Genomic DNA, 15,125 nt, shown 5'->3' on the forward strand with positions numbered 1-15,125 from the left:
ACCGGGTCAACAATTAAATGAAGAAGTTATGAATGCTCTTTATCCTAATGAAACTATCTTTGAAAATGATGAGGAAAATGATGATTTAGATGAAACGCAACCGAATTTAGATGATACACCTACTAGTCCTGTTAATAACCCAACTGATGCCCCGCCTGATCCTCCTGTAGTAACCCCTACTTTTAATAAACAACCTTCTAAACGGCCGAAACATCTCTTGTTTGACATTTTTTTACTCAACTAAGAGAAAAAAATAAGGCTAAGTGTAACACTTGTGGGTCTCAATTAGTTCATGAATTTACTGGAGACTGTAGCGTTACGGGCAGTTTGACTAGACACATATTGAAACACCCTAGAGATAAAGCTAGATTTTTACAAATGAAAGCTGTGCAAGAGGGGACAAGTGTAGATAGTACGGTTAACACTAGTACAATTTCAAATCTAGTTCAATCGGGAATTAACACTGTTACCGGTGGCATTTTATATTATGATCCAAATAAAGATCGTGAAGAATTAGCAAAAATGGTTACTGTTATGTTCTTACCCTATAGTTTTCCTTCTAACCCTCATTTTGTGCATTATATTAGAAGAGTTTTTAATCCTACTTGTAAAGGATGGCCTCGCGCAACAGTAAAGAGCGATATTTATAAATATAAATATGAATATGAACAATATTTGCGCTATTTATTTACTCATATAGATTGTCGCATTGCTATTACTACTGATATTGGTAGAAGTGGTAATGACTGTGATTATCTAACTGTTACAAGTCATTGGATAGATGAGGAGTGGATAATGCAAAAGCGCATTATTGCTTATAGAATAATTAATTCACGCCACACAGGTAAGTTTATTGCTAACACAGTTGCAGATATTTGTAGATATTTTTGCATTAGAGATAAAATTATGTCGGTTTCAATGGATAATGCTTCTAGTAACACTAATGCTATAGGCTTGCTTACAACTACACTAAATCCTGCAGCCCATTTAGCCCGGGACCATGTGGGCTTAGGACCGCCGTGGGCCGGTTCCACACATTGGGACCGTTTGGCCCGGGACCGTTTGGCCCAGGACCGCCTCAGCCCGGCCCGCCTCAAGCCCAGGCCCGTTTGGCCCGGGCCCGGACCACAATACAGCATTAAGTGAAACAGCGAGGGGAGATTATCTTGCCTATAAACGTAGCCGGGACCATACAAGACACCAGATTCCATGTGAGGGGAGATTATCTTGGATACACAATATAAGGGCAGTACCTTTGACTATCCATCAGATGATGAAGTTCCCGAAAGAGGAAGGAGTGAAAACAGTCCCCGGAGAATGATATACTGCAAAAGAGATGTTCACAATCGAGGAAGTGGTGCCGATACCGGAACCCTTGACCTTGGAGACATCGACCTCCAAAGGTAAGCAGGTGGCTAAGTAGTAGTCATAGCTCCGAGCCTCAATGGAAGCGAAATAACAGGTAATCGAAGGCGAAGAAAGGAATTCCCCAGATCCTTAAACCGTCATTGTTCCTGAGAAGCCCGATGCTACCAAACCAACCGCTGAAAAGAAAGGTACACCTGGGAACGGGATTAGTCCCCGCCCTCAGGAAAAACTCATTTAGTTTCGTGTTGATAATATAGATCGCATTGCTTCGCCCCGTTTAAATATGATAGGGATTCCGCTCGAAGGATAAACAGGTAAAATAATTAAAGCTTATATTGATAATATGACTGGATAAGTCCCGGTGCGCAGAGGACCACTTTAATTCATTTGCAAGAATAATCAACATTTCGAGGCAATACGACACAAAGCTGAACCTAGAGAAGCGTTCCCTTGGAGTTGGCCCGCTTGAGTTTCTCGGCCTTTGTGGTATCAAATCGAGGCATCAAAATCATCCTCGACCAGGTCAAGGCTCTCGAAGAGGTCATGGTCACGGATAGCAAGACCTCGGAGCCATTGATAAAGGATCTTACAAGCTCGGCACGATGGAAGCTCTCAAAGGCTTGTGATCTCGAGAATTTCCTTTCCTGCTCAAAGGCCATAAGTTGTAAAGCATGTGTTGCACTCATTTTCCCTTAGCTTGGATTTTGTCCCAAATGGGTTTTACCGGCAAGGTTTTTAACGAGGCAACACTTATATGCTACCCGAGGAATGATCAACAAGTATTCAAGGCTTCTTTTCAATCAACCTCGTATATTGGGGGCCATCACCCTCGCAGGTTACATTTATGGGAAAGATATTTTACGCCTAAGAGGGTCTCGATAGGAGAACTTTGTAATGGGCCAAACAGTTAAATGAGCCATGTCTATATAGAATAGTCGAGCCTTGACAGCAAAACATGTATGCATGTATCGACTATTTGAAGAAGCATTCAAATTATATCAAAAATACTTTGTGTCTCATACAAGCTCTACACTTACAATCCTACGGGAAACGGCTTAAAAGCCAAGATATAGAAGCACCCCGAATACTTGGGGACTGCCATCAAAATTCAAATTAATAAGACCCCAAAGAGGCATCCCTTCGGAAAAAAAAGCCAAGGCCAATATTCTCAGGGTTTAACTCCTCGAACAAGTTCAGAAAGTTATCGGGTAACATGTCCAAGTGACATACCCAAAGGCTACGGCCAAATAAAAGACTACGGTCATATAAAGGCTACGGCCAAATAAAAGACTACGGCCATATAAAGGCTACGACCAAATAAAAGACTACGGTCATATAAAGGCTACGGCCAAATAATGCGGCTCAGAGACGTCCGACTTTCGCTATAAATTAAGAGGCCTTCAAACACTTTGTTAAAACCGGTTAAATCAGGCTACCCTCGGCAAAAGCAAAATACAAAGGGCTTCGATAAATTTAGACCTCAAAAATCCCAAGGGTTTTGATAACATTGTCCCTCGGAAACACATCAAGAGGTGTTCGATTATGTTTACACAAAAAAAACACTAATAAGGTTCTGATATGTCGAACCCTCGAAAAACCTACGGGTGCAGAAAACACATGCTAAGGCATAGTTAAATTTTCACTAAGTCTTTTAAACCGAAATGAGGGAAAAACTATATATCCATTCTAAGAGGTCGAATCGGCCCAACTTAAGAGCCTAAGGGCCGATATATAAGAGCCTAAGGGCCGATATGTAAGAGCCCAAGGGCCAATATATAAGTGCCTAAGGGCCGACATATAAGATCCTAAGGTTCAATCTCGAAAGGCTTAAGGGCCTAAAACTTATAGTTCGAGACTCCGCTTTCATTTCAATTTGGACTCGAGGGTCATAATATCCCGAGCCCACAACGAGTTGATTTAAACTCGGCTAAAAAATTATCTAAGGGTTTACAATATCCTGAACCAATCCTCGAACTAGTCATTCAAACGAAGTCTTCCATAAATGAATACAATGTTAAGTCCAGCACAAACCGAAGACAAGATAAAGTTCCCCTCGTATTTCCAAAAGATGATTACAGGGAATATTTACATAAGGGAGGCCTACAAGAAAGCAAAATAAAGTAACCTAAAAACTACTTCGGGGTCACATCCTTAGCAGTTGCATCTTCAGGAGTCGCATCTTGGGGAGCCTCATCCTCGGGGACCTCATCCCCATCTCTTTCACCCTTAGAGATACTGGCTGAATCATCCTCATCGGAAAATAGAGTGGCCGCCTCTTCTTCCAAAACCTTCTCTGCTTCAATATCGGCTGAAAGATTGAAGCCGCGTGCATGTATCTCCTCAAGGGTCATCCTCTAGGATTGTCGCCTAGCATGGTTAAGGGAACTTGTTAACTTAGCCTCTGCCGTAGAAAAAATCTCCCGTGCCCAGGCATTAGCAGCTTCAACATCAGCTAGATATGAAGCTATAATGGCCGAAGCATCAGATTCGGCCTTGGCTAACTCAATAGTAGATCTGGTTTTAAGCTCCTCGATTCCGAGGCCCTGAGCTAGGCTCTCTTCCTTCGCACCTTGAAGCTAGCATTCGAGCGAAGCTAACTGCTCTCTTAGATTCTCCTTCTCGGAGGCGAGATTGTCCATACCTTGCCTCAACCCCAGGATCTCGTTTTCTTTCATCTGAAGCTCCTCTCGAAGCTACGCCTCCAAGTCGGCCTTCTGATGAAACTGTAAAATTAAAATTATCAGTCACTAATATAAACTAGTGCATAACAAGCCCTCGAGAGTTGTGTTACCTTTTCAACATACTCGGCCCATCCTTGGCATGCCTGCGTCAACTCAACTCAGAGATTGTGGATCTCTAACTCTTTTTTAGCATATAAGGCTTTGACGGCATCCCTCTCCTACAAAGTCTTCTTAAGCTTGGCCTCCCACCGAGCAATATCATCTCGGGACTTGGAAAATTCCCTTTTATGGAGCACCACAGCCTTCATAAAAAAGAAGGAAAAGTTAGATTCGAAATAGCTAAAACAAAGGTTCAGGAAACAGAAACCTCCCTTGATTAAAGAGTCTATGTGCCTCATTAAAAATGAAAGAAGCATCGGGGTTGGGGTCGTCATCAATCCCTAAAAGACATTCTTGAAAGATGTCATGCCCTTCGTGGTTTACTCCCACTCCAAAAAATCTCATATTCGCAGCCTCCTGGATTTGCCCCTCGGAAAACTCAGGGCCAGGGGGAGAATCATCCACATTGATCACCCCGAGTGATCCACTCGGTGCTTTCTCTTTTATTTAAGAGGCTCGGGGTCAGGACGTTCAGCCTCGCCCTCATAATGATCTCCTAAGTGAGGCACCTTCTTTTTGGATGATGGTTGGGGGACCTTGTTTGAACTCCCTTCGGAGACTTCTTCAACTCTGAGTGGACCTCATCAGCCGCCGCTGGTTCGGTGGGCTTTGAAGCCTCATCATTCTTTCTTTTACAATTTATCAGCAGGGAATAGTCATTTTCTTCCTCCTGGTTCCAAAGGCGTTGGTCCGTTTCTCGAGATAAGGCTATTGCATCAGCCTTAGGCTTTCGAGCCAAGCTTTTCTTTGGCTTTTGGGGATTTTCAAATGACTCATTCCTCCTTTTTATTTCTTTGGGAGGCTTCGGAGCCTCCACTTCACTAGCCGAGGCCGGCCTCAATTCAACAGCGTCTCCAAGACCTACATGAAATCAAGATCAGCATCCCGTAACCGAAACACTGAAAAATGAACAAGAGAACTCACCATGGTTTTTTCCCTCCCATCGACCCTTATCCAGATCTCGCAAGCAATGCTCCGAGAAAGAGAAGGGAGAGCTTAAGGAAATTGAAAAGGCTAAATGGGACTTTGAAAGAAATATGGGAATAAAGTTTGTAAGGTTGTGGGATCTATCTATTTATAAAGATTATTTAAGCATGTTGAGGAAGCCAAAAGGCCGACCGTCAGCCGCCTCCAATTAATGATTTTGGAATCGTATAGAAAGCAACTTTTCAGTCACTTCAACCACTTATGTCATGATATTGGCATCAAGAGGTATCAAAAGTTAATTTGTCAAAAATCATTAAGGACAACCTGCAAGTCGAGTTCGAGCAAACACTCACTCGACTACTAAGCCCAAGGGCTACCCGAGTTAGAAAAAATTCTCATTCGGGGACTATCTACAAAGCTTAAGGGCTATCTCTGTTTCGAGTTCGAGAAAATTCTCACTCGACTATTAAGCCCAAGGGCTACCCGAGTTTGAGCAAATTCTCATTCGGGAACTATCTATAAAGCCTAAGGGCTATCTTTATTTCAAGTGCGACCAAACATCCACCAAACTATTAAGCCCAGGGGCTACCCGAGTTTGAGCAAATTCTCATTCGGGGACTACCTATGAGGCCTGAGGGTTAACTTTATTTCGAGTTAGAGCAAGTACTCACTCGACTACTAAGCCCAAGGGCTACACGAGTTCAAGAAAATCCTCGCTCGGGACTATCTACGAAGCCTAAAAGAGCTAACTTTATTTCAAATTCGAGACCTTGCTCTCACTCAACTCAGACTTAGGAGTCCCAATGTCCCGAGCTCGCATCAAATCAATATAAGCTTAGCTCCAGGATAAACAAAGAACCTTAAAAGGTGTTATATTAGTTGATTAAAACCTAAGGATCTATTATGTTCCAAGTCCAGTACTTGCACTAATCGTTAGAGTTATACACTCGGATTTTTCACAAACGAAGGCAGAATGAAATTCAACACGAATTGACGATGAAATAGAGAAATTCTTATATTGACAAAAGATGTTTACAAAGCCCACGAGGGGCCCTTATGCAGAAACAAATAAGCAAAAACAAAAGCCAAGAACCTAATTGTCACGACCCAAAACCGGACCCGGTTGTGATGGCGCGTATCGTGAAATAACGCCAGCCGACACAAACCCCTACTTCAATTAAACATTTATAATAATTCATATTTAAGTCATTAAGAAGCTATAAATCCCAAAATATATAGTAGAATAGAACAATGTGGAAACTAACACAGCCCGACATCGGGGTGTCACTAGTCATGAGCATCTAAAAATCTGTCAAAGAGTAGGAAAAGACTATACAGTCTAGTACAAAGCTAGTACAAAGGAAAGTAAAGGTTGGAAGGAGAAGCACTAGGCTACGTATGCCGAGCAGCTACCTAGCCAACTCCGAACAGCCTACTGGAAAGCAATCAACCCTCGCTAACGTGACCTGAGACTCCTAGATCTACACACAGGGTGTAGGGAGTAATGTGAGTATGCCAACTCAGTAAGTAATAAAAGTAAAGGTAGCTGAGCGATAAGAAAACACGTAAAAATACAGCAAAATGCTACAACGAGGCAGTATAAAACCAGAACAATGCAATAAAATAGTAAGAGCTCGTAGAAACACCTTAGTTCAATAAAAACCTCTTTAAAACAACTTTTAGCAGTTCAAACGAGTGAATGAAAACAGGGAGAAAAGATAGAAACATAAATCAGCCCCTCGGGCAACATACCAACAGAACTAGCCCCTCAGGCTATCTCACAATCACTCGTATTAGCCCCTCAGGCAATAACATGGAACAACATTAGCCTCTCGGGCTATATCACATCTCACACTGGGTACCTGCGCTCACTGGGAGTGTACAGACTTCGGGAGAGGCTCCTTACAGCCCAAACGCAATATCAAGTCATCTCGTGGCATAATCAAACAGGCTCTCGGCCTCATATCAAGCCACCTCGTGGCATAACAAATCAGGCCCTCAGCCTCACAATCATGAATCAGTATAATATTGTTGTGGCGCGTAGCCCGATCCCAAAGTATCCTCACAATACAAGCCATCGGCCTTACTCAGTCAGAATCTCACAAACCACTCGGGCCACAGTAAAACATGATGCTCAGCCCAACATATCATTTAAAATATCAAAAATGAGTAAAGATGGATGAGTTGTGAAAATAGTTGAATATAGCATGACTGGGTACAAATACGAAGTCAAAATAGTGAGGAATAGTAGTAAATATCTCCTAAGAGATCAAAACAGTTGGCACAAGGCCCAAATATAGCATTAAGCCCAAAACATGATGATAGCAAATAGTTTTCAATCAAGTACGCGGTTAAACAATCATACGGGACGGACTAAGTCACAATCCCCAATGGTGCATGACCCCACGCTAGTCATCAATCATGTGCGTCACCTCAAAGTAGCACAACAATGTGAAATCCGAGGTTTCATACCCTCAGGACAACATTTACAATCATTACTTACCTCTATTGGTCCAAACTCTAGCCCGCGATTTGCCCCTCGAATCGGCCTCCAGATGCTCCAAATCTATCCAAAAATAGATTTATACCATCAAAATATGCTAAGGGAACGAAGCCCACTCGAAAATAACCAATTTACATAAAAAATCCCAAAATTGGCCAATCCCGATCCTTGGGCTCACGTCTCGGATTCTAACAAAAATCATAAAACTAGAATCCTTACACTCTTACGAGTTCGTACATATTAAATATACCAAAATCCAACCATAAATACAACAACAACATACCCAGTATTTATGCCGCACCGTGGGGTTTGGGGAGGCTGGTGTGTACGCAGACCTTACCCCTACCTTGTGAGGATAGAGAGGTTGTTTCCAATAGACCCTCGGCTCAAGATAGTATAAGTACCACATTAATAAAAATATAGGCAAGAAGAGACAATATCAAAAATTCATATAAAAGCAGAATAACACAACAAGACAGTAAAGTGATCAGCAATGAAAGAAAACAATAGTTAGTCATAAAAACCTACTACCAACAGAAAACGAGACTACGTGCCAATACTAAAGTTATGAACACTCTACACTACCTACTCTACTACTCTAATTCTCTACCTCCATACCTTCCTATCAAGAGTCATGTCCTCGGTCAGCTGAAGTTGCGCCATGTCTTGCCTAATCACTTCTCCCCACCTCTTCTTTGGCTTACCTCTACCTCTCCATAGGCCCTCCAATGTCAACCTCTCACACCTCATCACCGGGGTGTCAGTGCTCATCCTCCTCACATGACCAAACCACCTAAGCCGTGCTTCCCGCATCTTATCCTCAATAGAGGCCACCCCTACCTTATCGCGAATAACCTTATTTCTGATCTTATCTAACTTGGTGTGCCCGCACATCTACCTTAGCATCCTCATCTCTATTACCTTCATCTTTTGGACATGAGCAATCTTGACTGGCCAACACTCAGCCCCATACAACATCGTTGGTCTGGCCACCACTTTGTAGAACTTACCCTTAAGTTTCGGTGGCACCTTCTTGTCACACAAAACACTGGAAGTGAGTATCCATTTCATCCATCTCACCCCAATACGATGTGTGTCATCTCCATCAATCTCCCCATCCCCCTGAATAATAGACCCGAGGTACTTAAAACTCCCTCTCCTAGGGATGACCTGCGAGTTCAGTCTCACCTCCCCTTCACCTCCTAAAGTCTCACCGCTGAACTTACACTCCAAGTATTATGTCTTGGTCATGCTCAACTTGAAACCCTTAGATTCCAGGGTCTGCCTCCATACCTCTAATTGTGTATTCACACCATCTCGCGTCTCGTCAATCAATACAATATCATCTGCAAATAGCATGCATCACGGCACCTCCCCTTGGATGTGGCGCATCAGTACGTCCATTACTAGAGCAAACAAAAATAGGCTTAGTGCTGACCCCTGATGCAACCCCATCATAACCGGAAAATGGTCCGAGTCCCCCCTACCGTCCTCACTCAAGTCTTTGCTCCATCATGCATGTCCTTAATCAATCTAACACAGGCAGCAGTAACACCTCTAGCCTCCAAACATCTCCACACAACATCCATCGGAACTTTATCGTACGCCTTTTCTAAGTCGATGAACACCATATGCAAGTCCTTCTTTCTCTCCCTATACTGCTCCATCAATCTCCTAACCAGGTGGATGGCTTATGTAGTCGAACGCCCCGGCATAAACCCAAATTGGTTCTCGGAAATAGTCACGCTCCTTCTCGCCCTTAGCTCTACCACTCTCTCCCAGACTTTTATAGTATGCCTAAGCAGCTTGATACCCTGATAATTATTGCAATTTTGGATATCACCCTTGTTCTTGTATACAGGAACCATCGTGCTCCACCTCCACTCTTCGGGTATCTTCTTCGTTCTAAAAATGACATTAAATAACGTAGTGAGCCACTCCAAGCCCGTTTTGCCCACATTCTTCCAAAACTCCACCGGGATTTCATCTGGTCCTGTCGCTTTGCCCCTGCTCATCTTACGTATAGCACCCTCAACTTCATCAACTCTAATCCGCCTACAATACCCAAAGTCACAATAACTCCCGGAGAATTCCAAATCACCTAGTATAATGCTCTTTTCCCCCTCCTCATTCAAGAGACTATGGAAGTAGGTCCTCCATCTCCGACAGATAAGCCCCTCATCCAACAAAACTCTACCTTCTTCGTCCTTGATGCACTTTACTTGGTCCAAGTCACGCGCCTTCCTTTCTCGCGCCTTCCTTTCTCGCGCCTTGGCTAACCTGAACAACCTCTTATCCCCACCACGGCCCTCGAGTTCCTTATACAGTCAACTAAAAGCTGTAGTCTTTGTCGCCGTAACTGCTAGCTTAGCCTCTTTCTTAGCCAACTTATAATGCTCCCTATTCGCCCTTTTCTCCTCCTAGTCTACACTTTCTACTAGCTTCAGATATCCTGTTTTCTTAGTATCCACTTTTCCTTGCACCTCTCCATTCCACCACCAATCTCCCTTGTGACCACCAGAATTACCCTTTGAGACCCCTAATACCTCTCTCATGGCTGCCCTAATGCACTGTGCAGTCATGGTCCACATGGTGCTTGCATCCCCACTACTCCTCCAAGCCCCCATAGTCACCATCCTGACCCCCAACTCATGTGTTTTAGCTTCTATAAAGGCTCCCCACTTTATCCTATGTTGGCTATACATCACCCTCTTCCTCCTTTTCCTCGTGATCTCAAGGTCCACGACCAGGAGCCTATGAAGGGTCGAGAGCTTCTCACTTGGGATAACCTTGCAATCCATGCAAATACCTCTATCGGACTTCCTACAAAGTACATAATCAATCTAAGTCTCGGCCACCGAACTTTAGAAGGTGACCAAGTGCTCCCTCTTCTTCGGGAAACTCGAGTTTGCTATCACCAAATCAAAAGCTCTAGAAAAATCCAGCAGAGACGTTCCTCCTTCGTTTCTATCTCCAAAACCAAAGCCATCATGCACATTATCATACCCCACAGGCGTCCCTCCAATGTGGCAGTTGAAATCTCCTCCTATGAAAAGCTTCTCGGTGTGCGAGATACCACGCACCATTTCATCTAAGTCCTCCCAGAAACGCCTTTTGACTTCCTGATCCAAGCCAATTTGGGGTGCGTACGCACTGATTATGTTCAAAGTAAGACCACTAACAACTAGCTTAATAGTCATCAGTTTGTCATTCACCCTCCTAACCTCCACCACTATTTCACGGAGGTCGTTATCAACCAAGATACCTACCCCGTTCCTTCCCCCAACCTCCCAAAATACCAAAGCTTGAAATTGGCCACATCTCGCGCCTTATCTCTTGCCCACCTAGTCTCCTGTACACAAGCTATATTAACCTTCCTTTTCTCGAGAATCTTCGCTAGCTCTACAGATTTTCCAATCAAAGTTCCTATGTTCCAAGACCCCACTCTTAACCTAGTAGCACCCTTAGCCCCCTTACCCCCCGCACCCTCTCCCCTATGCTGACACCCCCGAGGACAAGACCTTACCCTACCATCGTTCACCAAAGCCACTATATTATATGAGTCACTACGCAAGCGCTATCCCGAAAACAAACGACCAAAGATGCAATGGATTACCAAAATATAATCTACCGCTAACGGCTACAAAACAAATGAAGAAATAAAATAAAGGAACTAACGGGAACTATAAACTACCACTAAAGGTCACAAAACATGTGACGACATAAACTAAAGTAACTAACGTGAACTATAATCTACCACTAAAGATCAAAAAAACGGGGGAAGAAATAAAACAAAGGGCTAAAGGAACTATAATCTACAACTAAAGGATAGAAAAACAGGTGAAGAAATAAAATAAAGGAGACCAAAGGAACTATAATCTACAACTAAAGAATAAAAAAATATGTGAATGCACAAATTAAGAGTACATGTAATTAAAAGAACTAAAATCTACCGACTAGAATCCCAAAGACATGCAAATAAACTAATTAAGAGAACAAGTATAGAATCAGGAATTAGGCTTAATCTATCCCAAACTAATTGGTTAACAAGAAAAATAGAAAGACTGATTGAAGAATAGGAGGTACCAACTCCCGAATAAAGTAAACAAGAGCGATGACACTTGGATTGAAGACGGACTTCCAAATCGACTAGACCCCGGTTGAATGTCACCTCGAGCCAAGATACCGCCGAAAATCTAACCTCCGACTGCAACGACGACCACCTGAATGGAAAACTGCTCACTAAAAAACTGCCTGACCTGAATTCCATAGCCGACACTGGTATTTTGCGCCGAAAATCTGATTGTAGAACCTGTTGACAAACACACCACACATAGGATGCGAAGGGAGGAGAACACCGCAGAGCTAGAATGCCAGTTTTGATCAAAAAATCAGACAAAAGTATAAATCACCGGGAGAAGCTCGCCGGCAATATAGAGCAGAAATAAGCTATGGAGAAACAAGAACTTGTTTACTGTAGCTAATATTTTTTCTTGCTTGAAACTCAATTAATAGAATTGGGTAAGCAAAATCTTGAATTTTTAGATTTTTCCCATTGCGCCGGAATTCCGCCGGAAATTGCAGTCCAAAATTTGCAAAGAGGTAAAAATTAAAAAGCCTAAGTTCAAAAGATCGCTACATGCAAGATAAAAAAAATTCAATGTTTGGAAAGTGTGTCTGATATCCAAATAATAATTCCTAATAAACAAAAGATTTTGAATTCCCTGCAATTCGCTAAGTGAACAAACCAAGTAAAACTCCAGAGAAATCCAACCACAAATGGCTCCTTAAATCCCTAATCGAAGGTCTCCAATTTCAAGCCCTAGTTCTTCAATTTTTTTAACCACAAATTTACATAATTTCAAGCCTAATTAGTGAAATAACACCATAGAAACGAGTTTAGGGTCCAAAAACCCTACCTCTACGAAATCCCCTTGAAATCCCTCTTCAAGTAGCACCCTCAAGCTCAAACCCGCATGAAAATGGTGAAGAATAACTCAAAAATCGCGAAGGAGGGTTTATATACTTTCTGTCCCAGGGATTCCGCACCTGCAGCCTCAAACATGCACTTGCGTGACCGCACCTGCGGTCCATGGGTCGCACCTGCGGAAATCACTTATCCGCCCAAAACCGCACCTGCGCCATCGCAGGTGCGCTCTGCGCTACACTTCTGCGACTCTTGATCTCCTCACTCTTGGTTGCATTTGTGGCCCTTACAATGCATCTGCGGCGTCGCACCTGCAGTCCCCAATCCACAGGTGCGGAAACAACAAGAGCAGAAAAATTTTGCCACTTCTCCAAAAATCCAAACTCTCCATCAACCATCCGAATCCATACCAAGGCCCTCGGGGCACCTCAACCAAACACGCCAACAAGTCACATAACACTATTCAAACTTGTTCCAACCCTCGGAACACTCAAGACAATACCGAAATACCAAATCAACATCGGATTCAAGCCTAATAATTCCAAAAACTTTCAAATTCCACTTTCGATCAAAAAGTCTATCAAATCTCGTCCGAATGACCTAACATTTCGCACACATGTCACAAATAACACAACGGACGTACTCCAACTTCTGGGTTTCCATTTTAACCCCTATATCAAAATCTCACCTATCAACCGAAAACGCTAAAATTCCAATTTCGCCAATTCAAGCTTAAATCTACTCCGAACCTCCAAAACTCATTCCAATCATGCTCCTAAGTCCCAAATCTCTCCCGAAGTTATCCGAACCATTGGAATTCACATCCGAGCCCTTTTCACATAAGTCAACATCTGATTGATTTTTCCAACTTAATCTTACTCAAAAGAGACTAAGTGTCTCAAACCTTACCAACACCTTTCCGAACCCGAGCCAGCCAACCCGATAACACATAGTACAGTTGAACAAGACAATAAGAAGCACAAATAGGGAAAACAGAGCGGTAACTCATGAAATGACCAGTCGGGTCGTTACATCCTCCCCCTCTTAAACAAATGTTCGTCCTCGAATGAGTCAAGAAACATGCCTGAAGTCTCAAATAGGTGAGGACATCTGCTCCGCATCTCCCGCTCAGTCTCCCAGGTAGCCTCCTCCACTGGCCAACCTCTCCGCTGCACTTTCACTAAAGCTATATCCTTTGACCTCAACTTTCGAACTTGATGCTCCAAAATAGCTACTGGCTCCACATCATAAGTCAAATCATCATCTATCTGAACTGTGATAAAGTCCAAAACATGAGACGAATCGCCAATATACTTTCGGAGCATAGAAACAAGAAATACCGGATGCACACTCAATAATCTGGGTGGCAAAGCAAGCTTATAAGCCACCTCCCCAATCCTCTAAAGCACCTCAAAAGGCCCAATGAACTGAGGACTCAATTTACCTTTCTTCCCAAATCTCATAACACCCTTCATGGGCGAAACCTTCAGTAGAACCTTCTCACCAACCATGTAGGACATATCCCGAACCTTCCTGCCAGCATAACTCTTTTGTCTTGACTGCGCTGTACGAAGCCTCTCCCGAATCACCTTCACCTTGTCTAAAGCATCCTGTACCAAGTCTGTACCCAATAGCCTAGCCTCACCCGGTTCAAACTAACCAATTGGAGATCTACACCGCCTCACATACAAAGCCTCATATGGAGCCATCTGAATACTCGACTAGTAACTGTTGTTATAAGCAAACTCTGCGAGTGGTAGAAATTGATCCCATGACCCTCCAAATTCAATGACACAAGCGCATAACATGTCCTCTAATATTTGAATAATGCATTTAGACTGCCTGTCCGTCTAAGGGTGAAAAGCTATGCTCAGCTCAACCTGAGTACCCAACTCTCGCTGTATAGACCTCCAAAACTAAGAAGTAAACTGAGTGCCCCTATCTAAAATGATGGGAACGGGGACACCATGCAAACGGACAATCTCCTAGATATAGATCTCTTCTAACCGCTCTGAAGAATAGGTAGTACATACAGGAAAGAAGAGCGTGGACTTGGTCAGCCGATCCACAATCACCCAAATAGCTTCGAACTTCTTCAAAGTCCGTAGGAGCCCAACTACAAAGTCCATGGTGATCTGCTCCCACTTCTATTTTAGAATATCCATCTGCTGAAATAAGCCACCCGGTCTCTTATACTCATATTTCACCTGTTGACAATTGAGATACCGAGATACAAATCCCACAACGTCCTTCTTCATTCTCCTCCTCTATTAATGTTGTCTCAGATCCTAATACATCTTTGCGGCACCCGAATGAATGGAATACCGCGAGCTATGAGCCTCCTCCAGAATCAATTCCCGAAGCCCATCTACATTGGCCACGCATATCTGGCCCTGCATCCTCAATGCCCCATCATCACCAATAGACACATCTCTAGCCTTGTCGTGCTGAACTCTGTCCTTAAGAACAAGCAAATGGGGATCATCATACTGGTGCTCTCTGATGCGATCAAATAAGGAAGACCGAGAAATCACACAAGACAATACCCGACTGGGCTCCG

At 43.2% G+C, this 15,125-nt stretch overlaps 1 protein-coding gene across 1 annotated transcript; it reads right to left on the bottom strand.

Moving 5' to 3' along the window:
- Positions 1-10,502: 10,502 nt before the first annotated feature.
- On the bottom strand, positions 10,503-10,838 carry LOC138889627 (uncharacterized). The gene has a single exon (XM_070172959.1). The coding sequence runs from the start codon at positions 10,836-10,838 to the stop codon at positions 10,503-10,505; it is 336 nt and encodes a 111-aa protein (XP_070029060.1).
- Between the last annotated feature and the right edge of the window lie 4,287 nt (positions 10,839-15,125).

This window comes from Nicotiana sylvestris, chromosome 4, assembly GCF_000393655.2.
Source record: "Nicotiana sylvestris chromosome 4, ASM39365v2, whole genome shotgun sequence".
NCBI lineage: Eukaryota > Viridiplantae > Streptophyta > Magnoliopsida > Solanales > Solanaceae > Nicotiana > Nicotiana sylvestris.